This window comes from Platalea leucorodia (genome assembly GCF_965183815.1).
Source record: "Platalea leucorodia genome assembly, chromosome: 4".
Classification (NCBI taxonomy): domain Eukaryota; kingdom Metazoa; phylum Chordata; class Aves; order Pelecaniformes; family Threskiornithidae; genus Platalea; species Platalea leucorodia.
The window spans coordinates 51,186,827-51,205,903 of record NC_138826.1 but is presented as its reverse complement, the minus strand read 5'-3'; the positions used below and the strand labels follow the sequence as shown (position 1 = coordinate 51,205,903).

The following is a 19,077-nucleotide window of genomic DNA, read 5'->3' as shown; positions in this document are numbered from 1 at the left end:
TTGGAGGAAGAAAACAAGCATCGTCAGTAAAACTCTGTAATTTAGCACAGTACAGGCACCAGCGCTACCTAACTGTTCTAAATGATTTAAACCAGCAAGAGGACGAGCCTAATTTCGTGGGGTCCGGTGAGCCGTTGCCACTGTCACTGCTGCAACGTCAGTTCATTTCTAGTTGCCTTTGCCGGGAGGCGTTTAGTTTTGATGACCCGCCTCCAACCGGTGGCAGTGTCTAGGCTTCAGCCCGCTGCTGTCAGGAGGCACAGGTGAAAATTGATGATTTTTTTTTTTAGGCGGGAACTTCTGCCCCAAAAAGCCTGGTTCCTGGCTGCGCACGCGCCTGCCGCGAGGAAGCATCCGGGGAGCGCAAGCTTCGCCCCGCCTCTTCCCTCTCCTCCGGCCAATGGGGGCCGGGGCGGGGCTGCCTGTCATGGCCGCCTCCGTGCTGCGGCCTTGAGCGCCTACGGTCCCGCTCCCCCCGGCCGCCGCCGCCGTCCCTTGCCGCCATGGGCACCGTGCACGCACGGGTAAGCGCTGCGCTACGGGGCAGCGGTAGCGGGGGGGGGGGGGGGGGGGGTCGCAGGAGGGCGGTCCGGCGGCCGCGGTTCGCCCCCGCCCCGGGCCTGGCCCGAAGGTCGCTCCGCGACCTTCGGGCCAGGCCCGGGGCGGGGGCGAACCGCGGCCGCGCTCCTCCGCCGGGTACAGCGCGGTTCGCCGGGGCTGGGACCGGGACCGGGATCAGGATCGGGCTGCCCTGCCGTAACCGGGCGTAGGGGAAGAGGCCCGGCCCAGCCGCCGTTCCCGTGCTGGGAGAGGCCTTCCCGCTTCTTTCCTTCCTCCCTGGAGAGGGTCGGGGTTGACCTTGCCGCGGGGGGGCTGGCAAGAGCCAGACTGCATAAATGAAACCAGAAAAAAAAAAAAAAACCACGGAAAAAAAACCCTCCAAAAAACCAAAACCAAACCACGAAGCAAAGAGAAACTGCTCCATAACTGCAGCTCTCACGGTGAGAAGTGGAGGTGGTGGGTTTGCACTTCCTCACCAAAGAGCAGTATTGCTTAAAGAGATCTGTTGCATCTCGCACACCTGAAGCAATTGGAGATGCTCCTGAACAGAAGCGTAAAGTCTCCAGATGCGTGCGCCGTTGCTTAAAGAAGGAAGGCAAAGATTTAAGTGTTTGTTGTGGTGGGGCAAGGAGTAGTGGTTATAGTGGCCACAGAAAAAGTGTGTCTTAAATGTCAGGAAAGAATTTCAAAGAATAAGGATACATAGGCTCTGAAATACTTTAGGAAAGCATTGAATTCTCCATGCCTCAAGGCTTTGTTAGAGAAGCATTTCTCAGGATAGACACCCCTGCATAGGGGTGTTTAAAACTGATGTAGGTAATTCAGGTATGATTAATGAGTGACTGACCTGTTTGGGGGCTAAGAATGGTCTGGATGATTCCTCAAGATCCCAGGTAGAACAGCTCTTTCCTGTGAGGCTGTTGAAAACCAGCAGACTTTTACATAATGTTTAATTAGACTGAGGAGTACCTTGCAGCAGGGGGCTGTTAAGGCTCCAGAGCATCTAATTACCATGCCTAATTTAATTTCTGTTTCATCTTTTTTTGTTCATATTCTTGGTTTTATATTCATCTGTAGTATAAACTGATGTACAATATTGTGTGGATGCAGAATGTTTCGTGCTTGCCTGAAAATTATTGGGAGTGAGAGAGGATTCTGTGTTTATTTAACTTGATTCTGATACGTAATAGCAACTTACTCTTCCGGCAAAACAGCTGTCCTTAAATAATGCAGCAAGTACTGTATTAGTGACTTAAGACTAAAAGTAGATTTACTGAGTTATCCAATCCTGACCTCTGCTTTTGCAGGTAACCCTCTATTCACTGTGGCTTGAATCTGTTATCTTCTGATATGTCTTATTTTAGGAGTCTTTCAGTATAGTAAATAAAGCCATGCTGTGCTGGAAACCATTTTGATTAAGACGTTCACCTCTGATGGATAGGGCCTGAGGTTCTTGAGCATTGCTTGGAAGGATATTTTTAAAAGAAATATTAAAATTTAAAAGCAAAGCAAAGTAACACACTGAAAACAACTTTTTTTTTTTTTTTTCATTGTTCAGCATTCACACTCCTCTCCCTCCCAAAAACCCAAACTAAGTAGTGACACCCTGATTTTTTAGATTTTTTTTTTTTTTTTTAAGAAGGTAGAATTCATCTTTAATACAGGAAGCATGCATTAAAAATAAGGTTATTTTTGGAAGCGTGCAGAGTATTTTTGAGAAATCATTCAACATGAAAGCTATTCCGCGTTCATTAAAAATTTCAGCAAGCAGGTAGGTGACAAGTGTGCTGGTAATTCCCCTCATTTTAGTTCTTCTCTTTTGCTTTTTTTCCCTTAGGACCCGATGAGCACAGTGTCAAGAACCATAGTTATTTTTCCTTTGCAAAAGGCATAAGTCACAAATCTGCATACCATATTAAATGCAGATTTCTTTTATTCTTTCAGAGTTTGGAGCCTCTTCCAATGGGTGGGCCAGACTTTGGTGCCTTGGGAGAGGAAGCTGAACTGGTTGAAGTCGAACCTGAAACTAAGCAGGAAATTCTCGAAAACAAAGACGTAAGTACCTGAACAACATCACGATTATTTTCTTAAGAGAAATATCTTGGCATCCTTGCTTTCTTGTTTTTCCTGAGGGAACTTTCTAAACTATGGTTAGAGACGTAAAAGAATTAAATTTAGTACTGTGAATTTAATCTGATGTTGTCTAGTTCCTGTTCTTTTTTTCCCTGCCACAGGAGTTGTTATTAAAATTCAGCTTTGAGCTAATAGACCTGTTTCCAGATGCTGCTGTCCCCTCTCTCTTATGAGAGATTACTGGTTCTGCAACACTGCTTAGGAGCAAACCAAGCAACTGTCCTTAATCTGCTAGAGTGCAGTATTAGCCAGATTAGGGTAAAGTGCCAGCACGTGAATTATGTTACTAAGGGAAATACTAACTTCAGCAGCGGATGGTAACTTTTTTCTTTTGTACTATTTCACGTGTAAGAGCATGGCTGTCTTGGCCCGTAATATGTTTAGCCATGCTAGAGGGGTGAGATATCATGTGTTATCTTAGTTTTTATTAAAATTTTCCTTTCCCTTGTGCTATTCAGAGTCATCCTCACTAGAAGCTTGGTAATAACATTTGGTTTTTATTTAGTTCATTATGTCTATATTCTGATAGGGTTTTTTTGTAAGCAGTTTGCAGCAATGCTACGTTGCTCTTATTCCACTATTTAATTATATGTGAATACATAAAGCATTTGCAGATTTTTTTTTTTTTTTTGACACTTACCCCTAAAATTATAATACGCTGAAAAGGTTGAAAAAATAAGGGAAATGCAATCACTGTACTCCATTTGTACCAGCTAACCTGGAGCGTGTTGTGATTTTTAAGATAAAATTATCTCAGATGATTATGTAACAAGATGGATAATTTTAAGAAAATATAAAACCTTATAATGCTAGTCATCTTAATATGCATTTTAAAGTACAGTGCTCCAGTGGTAGTAATAATTTTAATAGTTAGATTTTAAATATTTATGGCTTGTAGATTTGTTTCTTTTTTCTTTTAACTCTTTGCTTATGTGTAGGTGATATAAGAAATGGCTAACTACAACTAACTACATGTTTTGTCTTATGTGTCTTAAAATCTCAGTGTGGTTTCTGCAGTGAGTTATTTGTCCATACAACATTTATGACTAAAATCCCAGGAGCTGCAGTCTGTTACTGTCTCTTCTGCTACAACCAGTATTAGCTTTGGTATTAGAGTTCTTTTTTCTTTAATTTTCATGTTAAGGGAACAACTTTCCAGAATTGTAGATAGCACTGATTTCCGATAATGTAGGTTAGCAGTAATTAGCCTAGGAACCTTCAGGGTTTTTCGCTTGGACAATATTTTTTGCTGCATTGCTGATTTTGATACTCATTATTAGATGCAAATTCAGCATTTGTGTTTAAACATCTGTTCTGTTTAGGTGGTGGTTCAGCATGTGCACTTTGATGGACTTGGAAGGACCAAAGATGACATTATCATGTATGAAATCTCTGATGTTTTCAAGGCTAAAAATCTCATTGATGTAAGTACTGTAGTGAATATCAGGCCTACTGTTTAAAAAAAATCAGGTTACGATTTTCTCTCTTTTTCCTGCTTTGGGCTACTCCCTTTAGACATGGGGCAACTTTGTCAAGTTTTGTCATGATTCTGGACTTGTGATATGGAAGCCAAACTTAAATATGAAATACTAGCAGATACTGCATTTTCTGATATATTCAGCTCAAAGATGTTGTGAGATGGCAAACAGTACTCTCGGATATTTTTCCAGCTTCCCTCTTCCCATTTGGTAATTGCTAACTCTGTAGGTGACACTTCCAGTTAATTTGCTTAAGATAAATTATTTGATCTCAGCACAGATAACTGATGCCAGTCTCCACAATGGATCAAAGTGTGAGTTAGGCTGTACCTCCTTTCACTTCTAGGTGGTGATTCCTTCTGCAGTACAGCTGGCAATTAGACCTGTAAAATGATCTAAATTTAAACAGATTAGGGTGGGTGGTTGGTTGGTTTTTTTTTTTTTTTTGAGGAAAGCATGGGCCCTGTAATTCAGTGTGTAAGTTTTAAGTACTGAAGCCTATTTGAATAATTGGTGTAAGTATCGTAACAATTACGATGCAAACTAACAGAAGGTAGGAATGGAGCTGGATGCTCTGAGTTTAATCTATTTCTTTACAAATTCAAGTGTTAAAAGTGGTAGTGCTCTGTTTTGAAGGCGCAAATGCGTACCTTTGTGTACAAAATCTCTGAATATTGTATGACTTAGCTGCATTTTAACTATTTTATCCTACTTATTTTTTTTGATAACCTGAAAGACTGAGCTACTGATCTCATCCTGTAGGTGATGAGGAAATCGCATGAAGCTCGTGAAAAGTTGCTTCGTCTAGGAATCTTTAGACAGGTAGAGGTTCTGATTGATACCTGTCAAGGTATGTGTTCCCTCATTAATGCTCAGCTTTTTCCTCATACACACATAGACATACGCATACCTATAATGTATATTTTCTTGTGTAACAGGTTGAACATTTTTTGTGTATATAACTTACTCTCTCATATACCTTTATATATTTTAGATGTACACATAGAAGTGCTGTATATACGAGTGCATGTGTCTACATCCAGTATCCTTATGCAAAAGATGTATTTGCATGTGTCTGTATATATGTGTATATAAATAGTACTTGTATACATGCAAAAATGAGTGAATTTCCAGCACTAAAATAATTCCAGTACACAACCCTTAATCCAAAGTTTCAGAGGAACACTTGAGGAAAAGCTTGAAAATGTGTCCTGTACTTCCATGTATTACACATCACATAACTGACATTCTATCAGCACATCCTTGGTACTTAAGGAAATACTAGTAATTGTAACAGTGTTTGTGATTAAAAATTGGCTTAGAGTATATATGGGGCAGCTGAACGTATGCACGTTTCATAGTAAGGCTCAGCTGGCATTCCTGGGCTTGTGGTTGCTGTTCAAACCCGTTGCTGTTCTCTTCAGCAGAGGAAAGTTGTGTTATTGAGAAGGAAATGCAGTGCAGTCCCACAGGTTGCTGGTGATGGGATGCTGTCCCATTTGCTTCAAGCAGAGTTAGGTGCCCTTGACAGCTGTGTTTTGGACCAGCTGCCGTAGCCAGAGCCCTGAGGGCGCTGGGCAGCTTCTGTTGTTCAGCACTTATCCGCAGAGTGCTGGGAGCTCTGCCTTAGTGATGGCGTTCTTCTTGCCATGTCTGGACAGCTTTAATTTCTGTTTATTCTAATGTAAGAATTTGTGTACATCTTTGTTTTTAGTGGGTAGGTAACAAACAAATGTTACTATTTCATAATTAAACTAACATGTTGATGATGAAAGCCAGTCATGCTATGATTGAACCAAATTCCGCACTCATATCTAAACAACATCTTCTTCTCAAGCCATTTTTCTTTGTAATGCAGACTTTTATTATTGTTTAATTCAACCAGTTTTCAAATAATTCAAGTAATCTGTCAGCATTTTTTTAAATAGCTCTTTAGAGATAACATACATGTTTTTGTTTGTTTGCTTATGTAGGAGATGATGCCCTTCCAAATGGTTTAGATGTAACCTTTGAGGTAACAGAATTGAGAAGACTAACTGGAAGCTATAATACTATGGTTGGCAACAATGAAGGCAGTATGGTATGGATTATTTCAAATAATTATTAATTCCTCTTGATATTCTTCTTACTTTCATGTTTCAAACCTAGCAAGGAATTTGGTGATTAAATAAGTGAGGACTTGATCCAAGCCAAATTATTTTCTTGATCCAGCTTTAGTAAGGCTTTGCCAGACCTTTGTCTCTAAAGAGTCTTTGTATTAGTCAGGCTTTCATTCAGCAAAAGCCTATTTTGAGCTAGGGAAGAATGCTGTAGCTTCCAGTATGTTAACTCAGTATGTTAACTCTTAAAATGAGTTAAATTATTTCTTGATAATATTTAAGACACTTTATCTACTGGAGAGATTAGTAAGGAGTTCGGCATTTAGTTTCGATGAGATCTATTTAAAGTGTTTTTCTTCTCAGTCAAAATGCTTTATGTTTGACTTAGAAATTGTTCTTCGTTTTCACTATTTTAGCCCAGTATCAGTTATTCTGGGCTGCAAAATGGAAGGTTTTCCAGACCCATACAAACTGTGGAACTTGTTTCCATTTGATTTGGTTAAGGATGCATGAGATTAAAATGTTGTGTGAAAAACAGTTAACAATTGACAGAAGAAGTAACAGCCGTACTGTTGTTCTGTTAATGTCCTTTTAATGGAAGTGCTGGTGTAAGTAGATCACGCTTTCAGGTGCTCATTCCTGCACCCCTTCTGCATTCTCATGTGCAGAGTGCAGCTGTGCCTGGAGCTGGTAGATAAGCCAGATCAAGAGACTCATCCTTTTCTTCTTAGGGGTATTTTTAACCTGGATAAGATACTGCATGACTCAGGTGATGGTGTTTTGCAAGTGCAGGGAGAATAGGAACTCAGTGCATTGAGAGCAGCTTATGCAGCTCTGCTGCTGAGAGCAATGTCCAGGGTGTTGTGGCCTGAATGAAACCAGTGGGGAACCCTACCCATTGGTTCTAGCGCATTTGAACACAGTCTGAAAGCTACTGTGGTTCCTCTTTTTGTACTCGGCTTCTCCCTCTATTTGATTTTAATTTGTTACAGAGAAGTAAAACATTTGAATGATATAAAAGCATGACTCGTATACACTGGTATTGGCAGCAGAGATTGTTTCCTTAAGAGTTAAATAGATTTGACATTTATTCTAATCCTTTAAATTCATCTGAAGCCTACAGATCTAATATTGATACTAACAGCCCTTTGGATGAGTGGTTTCTGGTTAGTTGGATAATTGCATAGTAGCCATCAGCACAAAGTTCAGGTGACTGATTTGCTTCCAATAGCTCTTAGACAAAGGCAATCGGGATTTGGTAGCTTTTTTACATTCTTTTAAAATAGAACTCACAACAATAGAACAGCCCTGGTAGTGTCTGTGCTTGGAGGAAACCTGCTCCATCCTTGCTGCCAAAGGGCCAAGAGCTGCCAAAGGATACAAGGAATTTGAGTCACAACAGGCAAAAGTGTTCAGCTAGTTTCTGTAGAATTGTAATGGTATGTTGTACTGCCGTCAGGACTGATTGCAAAAGCATCTTGTTACTCAAAACAAAAATACAGGGGAGTGACTCTGTATTGATAACTGCTGTGCTTCTAATGAACCCTACCTGACAAGTAGTTTTTCTGATGATCAGCTAGAAAGTCTGCAGTTGCAGAGCGGCTGCTTATTATGCCAAAGACTTATTCTCCTGGCTTTGAGAGTGGCTGGGAGATTTTGCTTGAAATAATAGCAGTACTGATGATACAGTGAGAAGGCAGATTAAGTCAGCAGCTACTGGACAGCAATAAAAATTGAATGATTAACTGTAACTTGTGCTATTGTGATGGCTTTTGCTGCCAGTGCAAAGAGAAACCTAACTTAAAAGAAAAACGCGTTCAGTTACAACTATTTTTAATGTTTTCCTTTCTCATGATAGTTATGCTTGTCTTCAGCACACGATTAAGATGCAAGACAGCAAACTATATGAAATGTTGTGGGTTTTTTTATTTTCCATAGGTACTTGGGCTCAAGTTCCCAAATCTCTTTGGACGTGCAGAAAAGGTAACCTTCCAGTTCTCCTATGGAACAAAGGAAACTTCATATGGCCTGTCATTCTTCAAACCACAGCCTGGAAAATTTGAAAGAAAGTAGGGGATGCATTTTTGAGTACTTCTCTTTTTTTTTAGTGAAGGAATATAAACCAATTAATAAGAGCTTTCATTGGTAATAATTAAGTTTATTCCTTTGCTGAGGGTCTGTTAATAATGTAGCAGAGCTGCTTTCTTAAGTTTTTGTGATAATTTAAAACTCCACCTGCTTGAATAGTTTCACTTTCAAACCTACCAGTAATGTTGTGTTTCAGTTTTTCAGTTAATGTGTACAAAGTAACTGGACAGTTCCCTTGGAGCTCTCTTCGTGAAACTGATAGAGGAATATCAACAGAACTTAACGTAAGTGGAGCACAAGCATTTGTGGAACACATGCTTCATTTACATTTAATTCAGGTCACAGCTGGCTTTTGCAAATATTTGGTTTACTTTTTTAATGATTGAAACACTTGTGCACAGGGCTAACTTATTATTTGAAAGAGGTCAACAACTTTAAAATGACAGAGGTAATACACCTTAGTCTTTTTGTTAGCATTCAGTCTTATTTTGGCCATGTAAAAATACTGTGTTTTTCTCCAAATTTTTAATGTTTAAAGTATCATTTCAGAGAGGCAGCTGGTTGCCTAGCTCACTGTATCAGCCCAATTCAAGATATTTTTCATTTGGGGTGGGTTAAGTAGTGTGCACCTACTTGGAGAATCTCTTGGCTGGACAGAGAGAGCATTACTCTGAAATGAGAGAGAGTTTCTCTCTGATCCAAGAAGTTTGGAAAGAAAAAGCATAGACTTCTGTATAAATAAACTTTAGAGAGAAAGATTTTTCAGGGAAATGTTTATTTTAATTTTGTAGCAAAAATATTTTCATGTCTTACTCAATTCTTTATTTGTAGTTTCCAATCTGGAAGACCAATCACACACTGAAGTGGGAAGGTGTGTGGAGAGAGCTTGGCTGCCTTGCTAGAACAGCATCCTTTTCTGTTCGAGAAGAAAGTGGACACTCTCTTAAATCTTCTCTCTCTGTAAGGCTTTTTCCTGATAATTTTTTAAAACACGTCATTTTGAGTCATTTAATACTTATGAATGATACCAAAGGAGCTGTTTGTCTTAGTAGGTAGTGTGTTTTACTTCAAACATCTTTTGCTGTGTTTGGTCATTCACACAGAGTCATCCAGGAGGTCCAAAGAGAAGACATATTTTCATAGTTGACTGTTGCATTTTGACTGTTGCTTAGGCTGGCTTGTTCTTTCTGCAGAGCTTCCCTCCATGTCATCTGCCATCTCTTTTTGCAGAATTGTCTTGTTTTATAGAAGACAGGATCAGTAAATTTCCTCATCTTACAGTTGCTGTGGCCTTTCTAAATATTCTTTCCTATACTAATTTTTGGTCATTTGTCATCTTTAACTTGTAGCTTACAAATTGTAGGAGATAAACTATTTGCAGGTTACTGTCACAAAATCGATGATTTACACTAGAGCATTGTTGCTGCTATATTTCAAAAGGTATAAATATACATATATTTGATTTGGCTTCTAAAGTCAGAACTAAGAGTCCGTAGGTACATTGTTCCCAAATCGATGGATTTACGCTAGCCTTAGCTGGAGCTGTGGCTGTCTTCCACTGTGTGCACAGTTTTTGAAGGAAAATAATAGTGTCGCTGTGTGGTATTCAACAGATAGGAGAACCTAAAAATAATTGTGTGATTCTTTTCAGCATGCTATGGTAATTGATTCCCGGAACTCTTCAATCTTGCCAAGACGAGGTGCTTTGCTAAAAATTAATCAGGTAGTATTAAATCACTTATACTGTTATTGGGTTTTATCTGTAAGTGTGTTTGAGTAAGTCATAATTTATCTAATTGATGTTCATGTTAAAAATATCTAAAGTTAGAAATTAATTGTAAATTGACTAGGAGGCAGTGATGGTCAGTATTTACTTGTTATCTTTACAGCATGTGCCTTTGAAAATCATGAAACCTTTTTTATGGTGGCAGATTTTCATTTTTATACCATTGGTCTAACAGCACAGCCACTTTATCTTGCCATTAGCGTTACATTATTTATTAGCTGAGATGCATTATCCCTGACAGTATTTACTCTACACTTTACAGTAGGTATTAGTCATTGTTTTCTAATACTGTAATGTAAGACGACCAGACTGTGGTCCTATTGCTACTTGGAAAAAGTCTTAGAATTAAAAATGAAAGACTGGGTAAAAAAATAACTCTCAAAGGCATACACATGTATCATTTTGGAACAGAAAATGATTTTCATTCTTGTTACTTTCAGAGCTTTTAGAAAAGCTGGCTTTTCTGCTGTATGGGTTAATGCTTCAGAAGCATTAACTTCTGCAATGCTTTAGAAGCAGATTGCTTTGAAATGTCATTGGAACTAGAAGTGCTAGTGTTGCTGTAAGCAGCAGTGAACTATTCTGTTTCTGAGTGAGAAAGGTGGTTATAATTCAGGGTTTAGTTAACACATCATTTGTTAGATGCTGCCTCTAACTGATTCAGTCATTTCACTTGTTATCTTCAGCTAGTGCTGGTATAATTGTCTGGTTCTTCAGCCCTGCTTTAGTCCATATGAAATCTTTTCAGGTCTAGGTAAATACAGTAAGAATTTTGATTTCGGGTGCTGAATTTTCCAGCTCCATTCTATTTTGCTGTCATTTACAAAATGGCTTAGAATGCAATACCTTGGTTTAATATTTGGAGGAGAAAATTGCAGCTCATTGTTCTGAGGGACATGCATGGTTTTTCATTGGTCTGAAATTCAGTAGTCTCTCCATACCAGTGTATCTGTATTTCTTGTACAGAAAACACTGCTTATGCTGATTCAGACATGATGAACTTTTAGGGGGAAGAAACATGTAAAATCCATTACAACTTTCATAAACTTATGTCTTTGCAGGAGTTGGCTGGCTATACAGGTGGAGACGTGAGCTTTCTAAAAGAGGATTTTGAATTTCAGTTGAATAAGCGACTTATCTGGGATTCGGTAATTTTTTTAAAGATAATTTAGTAATTGATCTGAGTTAGCAGATGAGGTTATTGAATCTATGTCTTACGATGATTTTTCACCGTGGATGAGAAAAAGATCATGGGAGTGAAAGATGGATGGTGTAGATGTCTTGATTTGTTTTTTTGAAAGTGAAATAATCTTTATTTTTAACCTGATGTTCCTGCTGTGCACAGTCACTTGAGAAGTGGGCATTTTGGCAAGAACGTCTTGTTTAACAGTTAACCATACGAACTATTTTCCTTTCAGAAGTAATGTTGGGCATGTCTGTTCTTTGTGATCTTTCTTAAGAGCGATTTTTCAGAAACTTGTTACAACCTTTGTTCTGTCTCTTTCACCTGGTTATGAATATTCTGACTAATCTTGGTTTAGTTTTCTTTTGTCATTGTAAATTATGAATATATGCCTACTAATTTTGGTATCATAGCATGTAATTATTTCTTCTACGTAAAATTACTGGGCAAGAATGGGAAGGCTCATTTCACTAGAACACTAAGCTTGCACTACAACATTTTGAACTTCATATTTGTACACAATGAATGATTTAAGTTCCAATAAGAAAGACATGTGGTACTGTGAGAAGTTTATGGGAGATCCCAGTCTGCCACACTGTAGGCAGAGCAGATCACAGATTTTATGGTGTAGTGTCTACATTAGTACTTTGGTTTGGAGTCACTGTGTGGTTTTGAAGCAAATTCCTGTATCATCATCACTTAGAAGTCTTGATTGGGGTGGCAGAGCAGTTCTTGTGTATACCAACTAGATTTCCTTCAGAGGAAATGACACCAGATAACTCCACTCCAGCTTCATGTTTAATGTACTCCAGCTTCTTATCAGAACATAGAAGTCTTAAGTTTCAGGCATCTTTAACAGCATACAGCTAGTATTAGGTGGAAATAGATGTTTTTTCTGCTAAGTGAAATAAGAATTTAACTATATCCTAGAAATATTTCTGTCTGTATTTAGAAAGAAGTTCTTTATCACATGGAGATAGTGCAGTAAGTTCTTGTCTTATAGCTGAATGGGGAATTAAACAGCAACTTTCATTATGAAGATTTAAAAATCAGAGGTTACAATAATTTGCATCCCAACCTACTAAAAAACCAAACCCAAACCAAAACAAAAAAGCATTGAGAAGATCTCTGTGTCTTGAAAGCTTTTTAAGAAGTATTGGAATAATGGAGAAATTCTAGGAGACTGGAATAATGTTAGCATTATGCCAACAGTACAACTGAAGAACTCCAAGCTGCTTCCGTAGTGCAGATACTAATGAACTGATGCTGTAAGGATCTCTCGGTCTGCTCTTGCATGCTGTTGTTCTGAGGCGACTCGGTGCAATGAAGTTCTTGAGTGAGGCCAATGAGGCCAACACAGAAAGGCATTTTAAGGCTGTTTGCTATACCCCTTTCTTATTACATTGTTATATTTGCACCTTCCATGTGGTGGAAGAAAGGGCATTGCCCGATGAGTGCACTTCTAGTCATCTGACATTTATTTGCTGACCTTTAGTTGAGAAAGACAGCGTATTCTCCTAGGAAGTAATTTAATGGCTTCATGGCTAAGCAAGAGGACTTTGCTCTTTCCCATGACTGCTAATATGCCTGTATTGTGAAAGTGAAGCATATCTTGGCATGGTGTACATCATTTTATGTCATCCATTGTTCGTGAGTGTAGACGTGCGTGCAGCTGGGTTTTGCATATGCCATGTGTTGTGTAACCAGATATGCATATACCACCTGATGAGTACACATCTGATAACGGCAGGGGAGGCATCTGGGGACTCTTGGGGCAGAAGGCAGCGGGAGTGTGCTGTAAAATTAGAGAAATTATCCAACACCTTTAGCCTAGGTATTGACAATAGATCTCACCATCTGGCAGTAGTACTTGGTACACAGTCAGCAGGCAAATGATTAAATGTATTTATTATAGTGGGTTGGCTCCCAAGAATTACTGTATAGATAAACAGTAATGATGTATGTATATTTGATGTCAATATAGTGAGTTGCAGAAGATGGTTTCATTTGATTATAAGGCTAATTTACAGACAAGTAATAATTGTACATTTTTGGTAGCTATTTGCTGGACTTAGCTTCCTATGGGTTTAAAATTGCCAGGAGTAATTTGTCAGCAGTGTTGTCGTATTTCAAGATGTGAAAATTCATTAGAAAATAGGAGCTAGATAAGTGTTCCCTTTAGCTATTGTCGAAGAAGGACTTGGTTCAACTGTGCTGTATTGATTTTTTGAGATGTAACACTGCATAAAAGAAAGAGGGCAGCAGTGATCCAAGAGTTTCCTGGAAATACAGTTACTGATGGTGTGACATCTGTGCGTACACTGTGATCATCTGTAACTTTCTGTCAGGCTAATGGGAGCTCTGCCTGTTACTGAGCGATGAAATTTTACTAATACTGTTTTTAGGGAAATTAAGTAATATGTATTAATAAACAACAACTTTTTCTCTCCAAAGGTTTTTTCAGCATCACTTTGGGGTGGAATGCTAGTACCTATTGGAGACAAGCCATCCAGTATAGCTGATAGGCAAGTTTTTTTAATGTTTCTTAATTTTTTTCAGTCAACCCGGGTAATGTATAAAGAAAACTCTGTAGTAGAAGAGAGAAGCAGTAGCAGTTCTCGGTGTGAGGAGAATAAAATAAGTTTCTAGTTAGTTTTGGTTGCATGTTAGTACTCAAGCCATGCCTTCTGTTTTTGATTTTCATATTGGGGTAGCGTAAGTTTATAACTTGCTATGTAGTAGCTCTGCCTCCCAATATTTATGGTTGCAAAATGGTATTTACCATCTGCAAAATTTTGTATCAGGTATAGGTAACACTGTAGGTATTTTTAGATTTAAAGCCATATTGTAACTATGTTGGCTTTCTAGGCAATTTTGCCCTCTAACACCTGTGTTTAAAGATCACTAGCAGAAACCATTTAGACTTAAATTTATTTACAATAAATACTAAGTGTCAACTTCACGTGTGATAAATCTTTACAGTATTTTTATCAAAATTATTACAACAGACATAATCAGACATATTCTGATTCTTCAGTGCTGGGGAACCTTCTGTTTTGATCTTTGTAAGTGATGGAAAACTGATTTTTATTTTTAATACTTCCATTTATTTTGATTTTTTTTGCCAAATGCATCAGGATTTAGATTTAGATATAATTTCTTGTGTTTCTTTAAATACACTTTACTAAACCTGTTACAAAGTTACCTGTAACTCTGAAAAGCAATGTTAGAAGTATGACTAGATATTTTCAAATATGTCCTTCAAGTGAAGCATTAAATTAAATTTGACTGTATTCACTAGGTTTTACCTTGGTGGACCAACGAGTGTGCGTGGCTTCAGTATGTACAGCATTGGACCCCAGAGTGAAGGTCCGAAATGTTTAAATCCCACTTCTCTGACAATACTGTGAATATTAGTGTGTAGCAAAGAATCAAATTCTGTCCTTAGGCTTTGTATAGCTTAAAAATAATTGCACTCATTCTGCACTTTGAATCTGAGAGGCATTATGTCTTTGATCTGTCGTTGTATATTAGTTCACAACAGAATAAAGCCTGGTAGTTTCTAGTTAAGCCATAAGCTAATTTTGTAAACCAAGTGTGTGTTCAGACTTGCATACTTCCAGCATGTCACTTTAATTAGTAAGCAACCTTCAAGCTGAAAAAGTTCCCAAAAGATGGTTATAGCAATAGTCACATTAAATCAATATTTGATAGAGCATATATTCAGGTAGCTTAGGGGAAAGGTAATCTGATCAACAAAGGTGTTTTGAGAGCCAGGAGCTTCCTCAGTTCTATTCCTTACTCTGCTGCTGACTTGCTGCTATCAGTGGATTCAGTATTCAATATATTTTAAAGCTAATTGCTTAATTGTATCAATTTCCCGTTTTTAAAACTAAGGCAAGTATTTCAGAGGTGTTCAGGAGGTAGTCTCTGATGAACCACAAGTAGGTGCATGCCTCAGGCTGTTCCAGTGAGGGAATGAAGAAAAATGGTAATTCACTTGGAAGGTTTAAAGAATTGTTAAGTGCTGATTTTTTTACTTGATAGTGGTGAGGTTGGAGGGAGCTAGAAGCAAGTGGCAAGAGTTGTAAAGGGTAGAAGTGCACGTAAAATAACTGAAGGATGTGTTCTTGTACCTTTAACAACTGGTTCTTTTAATATATTCCATAGTAAATGCTTTTATTCCAACATTTTACCTAAATAGGTGATTACTTGGGAGGAGAAGCCTACTGGGCTGGAGGCTTACATCTGTACACCCCTCTCCCTTTCCGGCCAGGCCGGGGAGGGTTTGGAGACCTTTTCCGAACACATTTCTTCCTTAATGCTGGAAATCTCTGCAACCTTAACTATGGTAAGACTCAAAAGAATTGTGTATAACAAACCCTGCTTCTCTCTATATATAAAAACAAAAAGGAGAGGAGAGCTGTTCTGTGTCTATTTAGTCAGAAGCAGTTTGTATACTGCGTATATTTTGGTGCCTGTCAAAAAGCTGCTGCTACTAACTTGGATATTTGACAGATTGCCAGTAATGTTTTTAGCGCCCTACATAAACTCTAGCAGAACTTGTAGGAAAGAGAGCTAGGATGGTAACGGTAGTACCTGTGAATTGGTGATGTTTGCAGACCAGTGTGGTAATGATTAACACCTGCTATCTTCCACCGTTCTAAAGGGAGATTGGAACATGATGTTTTAGTGGGATTCTAATATTTTCTGGAATTAACTAAGTAAAAAGTGGTGGCGTTAGAGTGTAGATGAGGGTGTGGTAGCTGATGTGATTGGTTTTTTTTTTTTTTTCTTTCCTTCCATCCCCAACTTTTTTCAAGATACATTTCTGTGTATTAGTGCATGATTTTTCAGTATCAGTTCAATCAATTTGGGGATATAGTGATATCTGATGTCTGCCTCACTTGATGGAAGAGAAGTGGCATCCATATGGGAGGGAGACACTTTATGCACAATTGAAAAGCAGACGAATCAACTTTAAAACTAATAGAGACCCACTAAAGACTTTTAGTTAAGTCTTTAGTACTCATTTCCAGATTGATGCAAGTAGGTACCCTGTGGGGGGAAATGAAGATCAACCAGCGATCCAACTAGAATCGTAGAAGTCTGTAGTTTGAGTCCAAGGTACTTGGTTGGCATTTATGAGAGTTGTGGGTAGTAGATAAATTTTGAATCTGCAGGGGATGCTCGGAAGTAGTCTCTCTTCTAGCTCTGGAAATCCATTTAGCCTTTGACCACCTCGACAGTCTACTTTGATTCTTGTTCTCCTGCTCTTTTGCTTTCAGGTGATGGTCCCAGAGCTCACCTGCAGAAGTTGGCAGAGTACATCCGATGGTCTTACGGTGCCGGAATAGTGCTCCGACTTGGAAACATTGCTAGATTAGAACTTAACTACTGTTTCCCCATGGGAGTACAGTCTGGTGACAGGTTTGTTTTTTACACCAATTTCTTTAATAGTAACTGGTTTTAAAGGTTACTGCACTTCTATCTGGTTTTGGCAGAGAGAACTGCTGCCTTTAAGCCTTGTTTATTCTGCGACAGTTTAGCCATTTTTCAGCACTTGATGCTGCTCTTCCAGTTCGCTGTATTCATCCTGGCTTCACAGTACTTCTTGGTTTAAGACTTTGTATCTCTGGTTTCGAAGTTCATTGAACTTGAGATTAACTGTTGAAATGTATGAGTAGCTGTGAAGCAGGTTTTATTTCTCTAGAAGAAATGATCCCTCAAACAGCTCATGGGATTTTCCTAAGCTTTCCAAGAACAAATGGTTGGATAAATACAGAGTTTAATGTGTTTGCTTGTAAAATGAAAACAGGTTTAACTATAGATAAAGAGAAAGGGAGAACAAATTAATTTGTTAGCAATCAATTATCCTAGACCAAGCAAATATTATAGTACAGAATAGAAAACCTTCAGGGGGCCTGTTCTTGCCGGTGAATACTGTATGAGATACTCTGTATTTCATACAGGAGTTGGATTATGTTCCTACTTGTCATTCATGTGAAATGTGAATTAATAATAGCAATTTGAAAATTACGGGCTTTATTTTGCAAATGTAAATACTCCACATGGATGACAGATTGGCAAAACATTTATTTAAAAAAGCCTTTGTCAGCTAAAATTTGAACTGTAACTTTCCAAAGACTGAAAACCTTGGGAATTTGGGGGTAGGGAGAATTGATTTTAATTTCATCAGTACCTTCTATATCACTTACGTTTATTATTTGTTTCTTTTCAGGATATGTGATGGTGTTCAGTTTGGAGCAGGAATCAGATTTCTATAATACAGAAACATTTTACATCAGTATATGAAATTGTGCTCTGTAATTGAAATCAAGACTGTAATATAGCTCAATATGGTCTAACTTTTTTCTTGAAATACAGATACACTTCTGAGTGATTTACCTCTCAGACTCCACAAGAAACTACATTAAAGAATTATGCTCTAAAGGTTCATTGTACCTCTGATTCTTATCAAAGATGGGAGAGTGTTTGTAGGATTCAGCTATTTTAACTTACAGCATTTAGTTATTAGTTGTTACTTAAAATATTAGAGAGTTGTGTCAGAAATTGGCTTTTGGATATGGTTCACATGATTACAGTTGTCATTGGCCTGCACAGCCTTCACTCTTCCAACCACAAGTTTCACAAGTATTGGGATGACCAAATGTGGGTCTGGCTGGAGTGGAAATGTAAAGGGGACAGTTTTTCTCCATCATCAACTTCTGTGAGTAAATGACCCTGAAAAAATTCTGTTACGCATCAAAAATTATTTTCTACAAATAATGGTTGTAAGTGAACCAAAATGTTCTGATTCGAATATGTTTCACTATTGTAAAATTATCTATATTTAAATGCCTGCTACAATCTGAATTGAATACCGTAAAAGTTCAAGTCAGCTGTTTAGCACAGTAAACACTAAAATTCAAGAATAACTTTGAAAGGTTCAGGGTTCCCAACTCTGAGGCAGTTTTGAGTGTTTTAATGCTCTTAGTGAAGCCATTGATTTGGGTCTTGCAAACAGATCTTTTTGTAGCAGTTGCAAAAGGAATGTCTAGACATGTGATCATGCGATACTATCTTGTTTGCTTTTGTGCGAGAGGCATGCCTCTCTACAGACTTCTTTAGATGCTAATTTCACTTGAAAGTGACCTCCTGCTTTATCACTTGACATATATTCCAATTTTTATAAGGTTGGACTAATTTGCTAGTTTAGTTCTAACAACTCCTCTTTGAAGATAGTTACATATTCATTTTTTTATATGTATCAATCCTGAGTTGTTGTTATCCTAAGAGAATCTGAACTGAGAATCCATTTTCCCTGCATCTAAATTTACATTTTTTTGTTACTAGGTGTTGGCAAACTTAAAATCATAATACAAAGAAGATTCTGGGAGAGTAGAACAGAAATGCACAAGCTATTATACTCCTGATTTCTTCTACTTAGCTAAAGACACAGGTTTGGACATACTGGCAAGCTACTTGACTTTGCTGAATGCTGTCAGTACTGCCATGAAATCTTGTTCCCAGTCAAGTTAGCGCTGAAACTCCACTTTCTTTAAAGAGAGCACAGTTTTATACATTGCTTTAGTATTGGTGTATATTGCTGTTGCTGTAGTACAGTAACTACATCTGTTGATGTTGATAACTCACCTTCCAAAATACGAAGGCTAGAAACTGATCTGCTTGGTTTTGCAGAGCTCCACTTCACTAAACATCCTTCCCTTTTTATAAAGTTGCAGCAAC

The 19,077-nt window shown here is 38.2% G+C and overlaps 1 protein-coding gene across 2 annotated transcripts; it reads left to right on the top strand.

Moving 5' to 3' along the window:
* Window positions 1–414: 414 nt before the first annotated feature.
* Window positions 415–18,088, top strand: SAMM50 (SAMM50 sorting and assembly machinery component). Of its 2 annotated transcripts, XM_082310368.1 has the most exons (15): window positions 415–524; window positions 2,506–2,616; window positions 4,017–4,118; window positions 4,935–5,022; window positions 6,146–6,252; window positions 8,210–8,340; window positions 8,556–8,643; window positions 9,191–9,319; window positions 10,011–10,082; window positions 11,207–11,293; window positions 13,783–13,853; window positions 14,630–14,697; window positions 15,533–15,679; window positions 16,617–16,758; window positions 17,570–18,088. In XM_082310368.1, the coding sequence occupies exons 1-15, from the start codon at window positions 504–506 to the stop codon at window positions 17,613–17,615; spliced, it is 1,410 nt and encodes a 469-aa protein (XP_082166494.1). In that variant the 5' UTR covers window positions 415–503; the 3' UTR covers window positions 17,616–18,088. The 2 variants fall into 2 exon arrangements, 1 of the variants encoding a protein (XP_082166494.1); XR_014228034.1 differs by lacking the exons at window positions 13,783–13,853; window positions 14,630–14,697.
* Window positions 18,089–19,077: the final 989 nt, after the last annotated feature.

Coding starts and splice junctions, on each gene's coding strand:
- SAMM50 (XM_082310368.1), top strand. CDS start 504: ATGGGCACCGTGCACGCACGG. Junction 525..2,505: donor TGGGCACCGTGCACGCACGG/GTAAGCGCTGCG, acceptor TTATTCTTTCAG/AGTTTGGAGCCTCTTCCAAT. Junction 6,253..8,209: donor GCAACAATGAAGGCAGTATG/GTATGGATTATT, acceptor TATTTTCCATAG/GTACTTGGGCTCAAGTTCCC.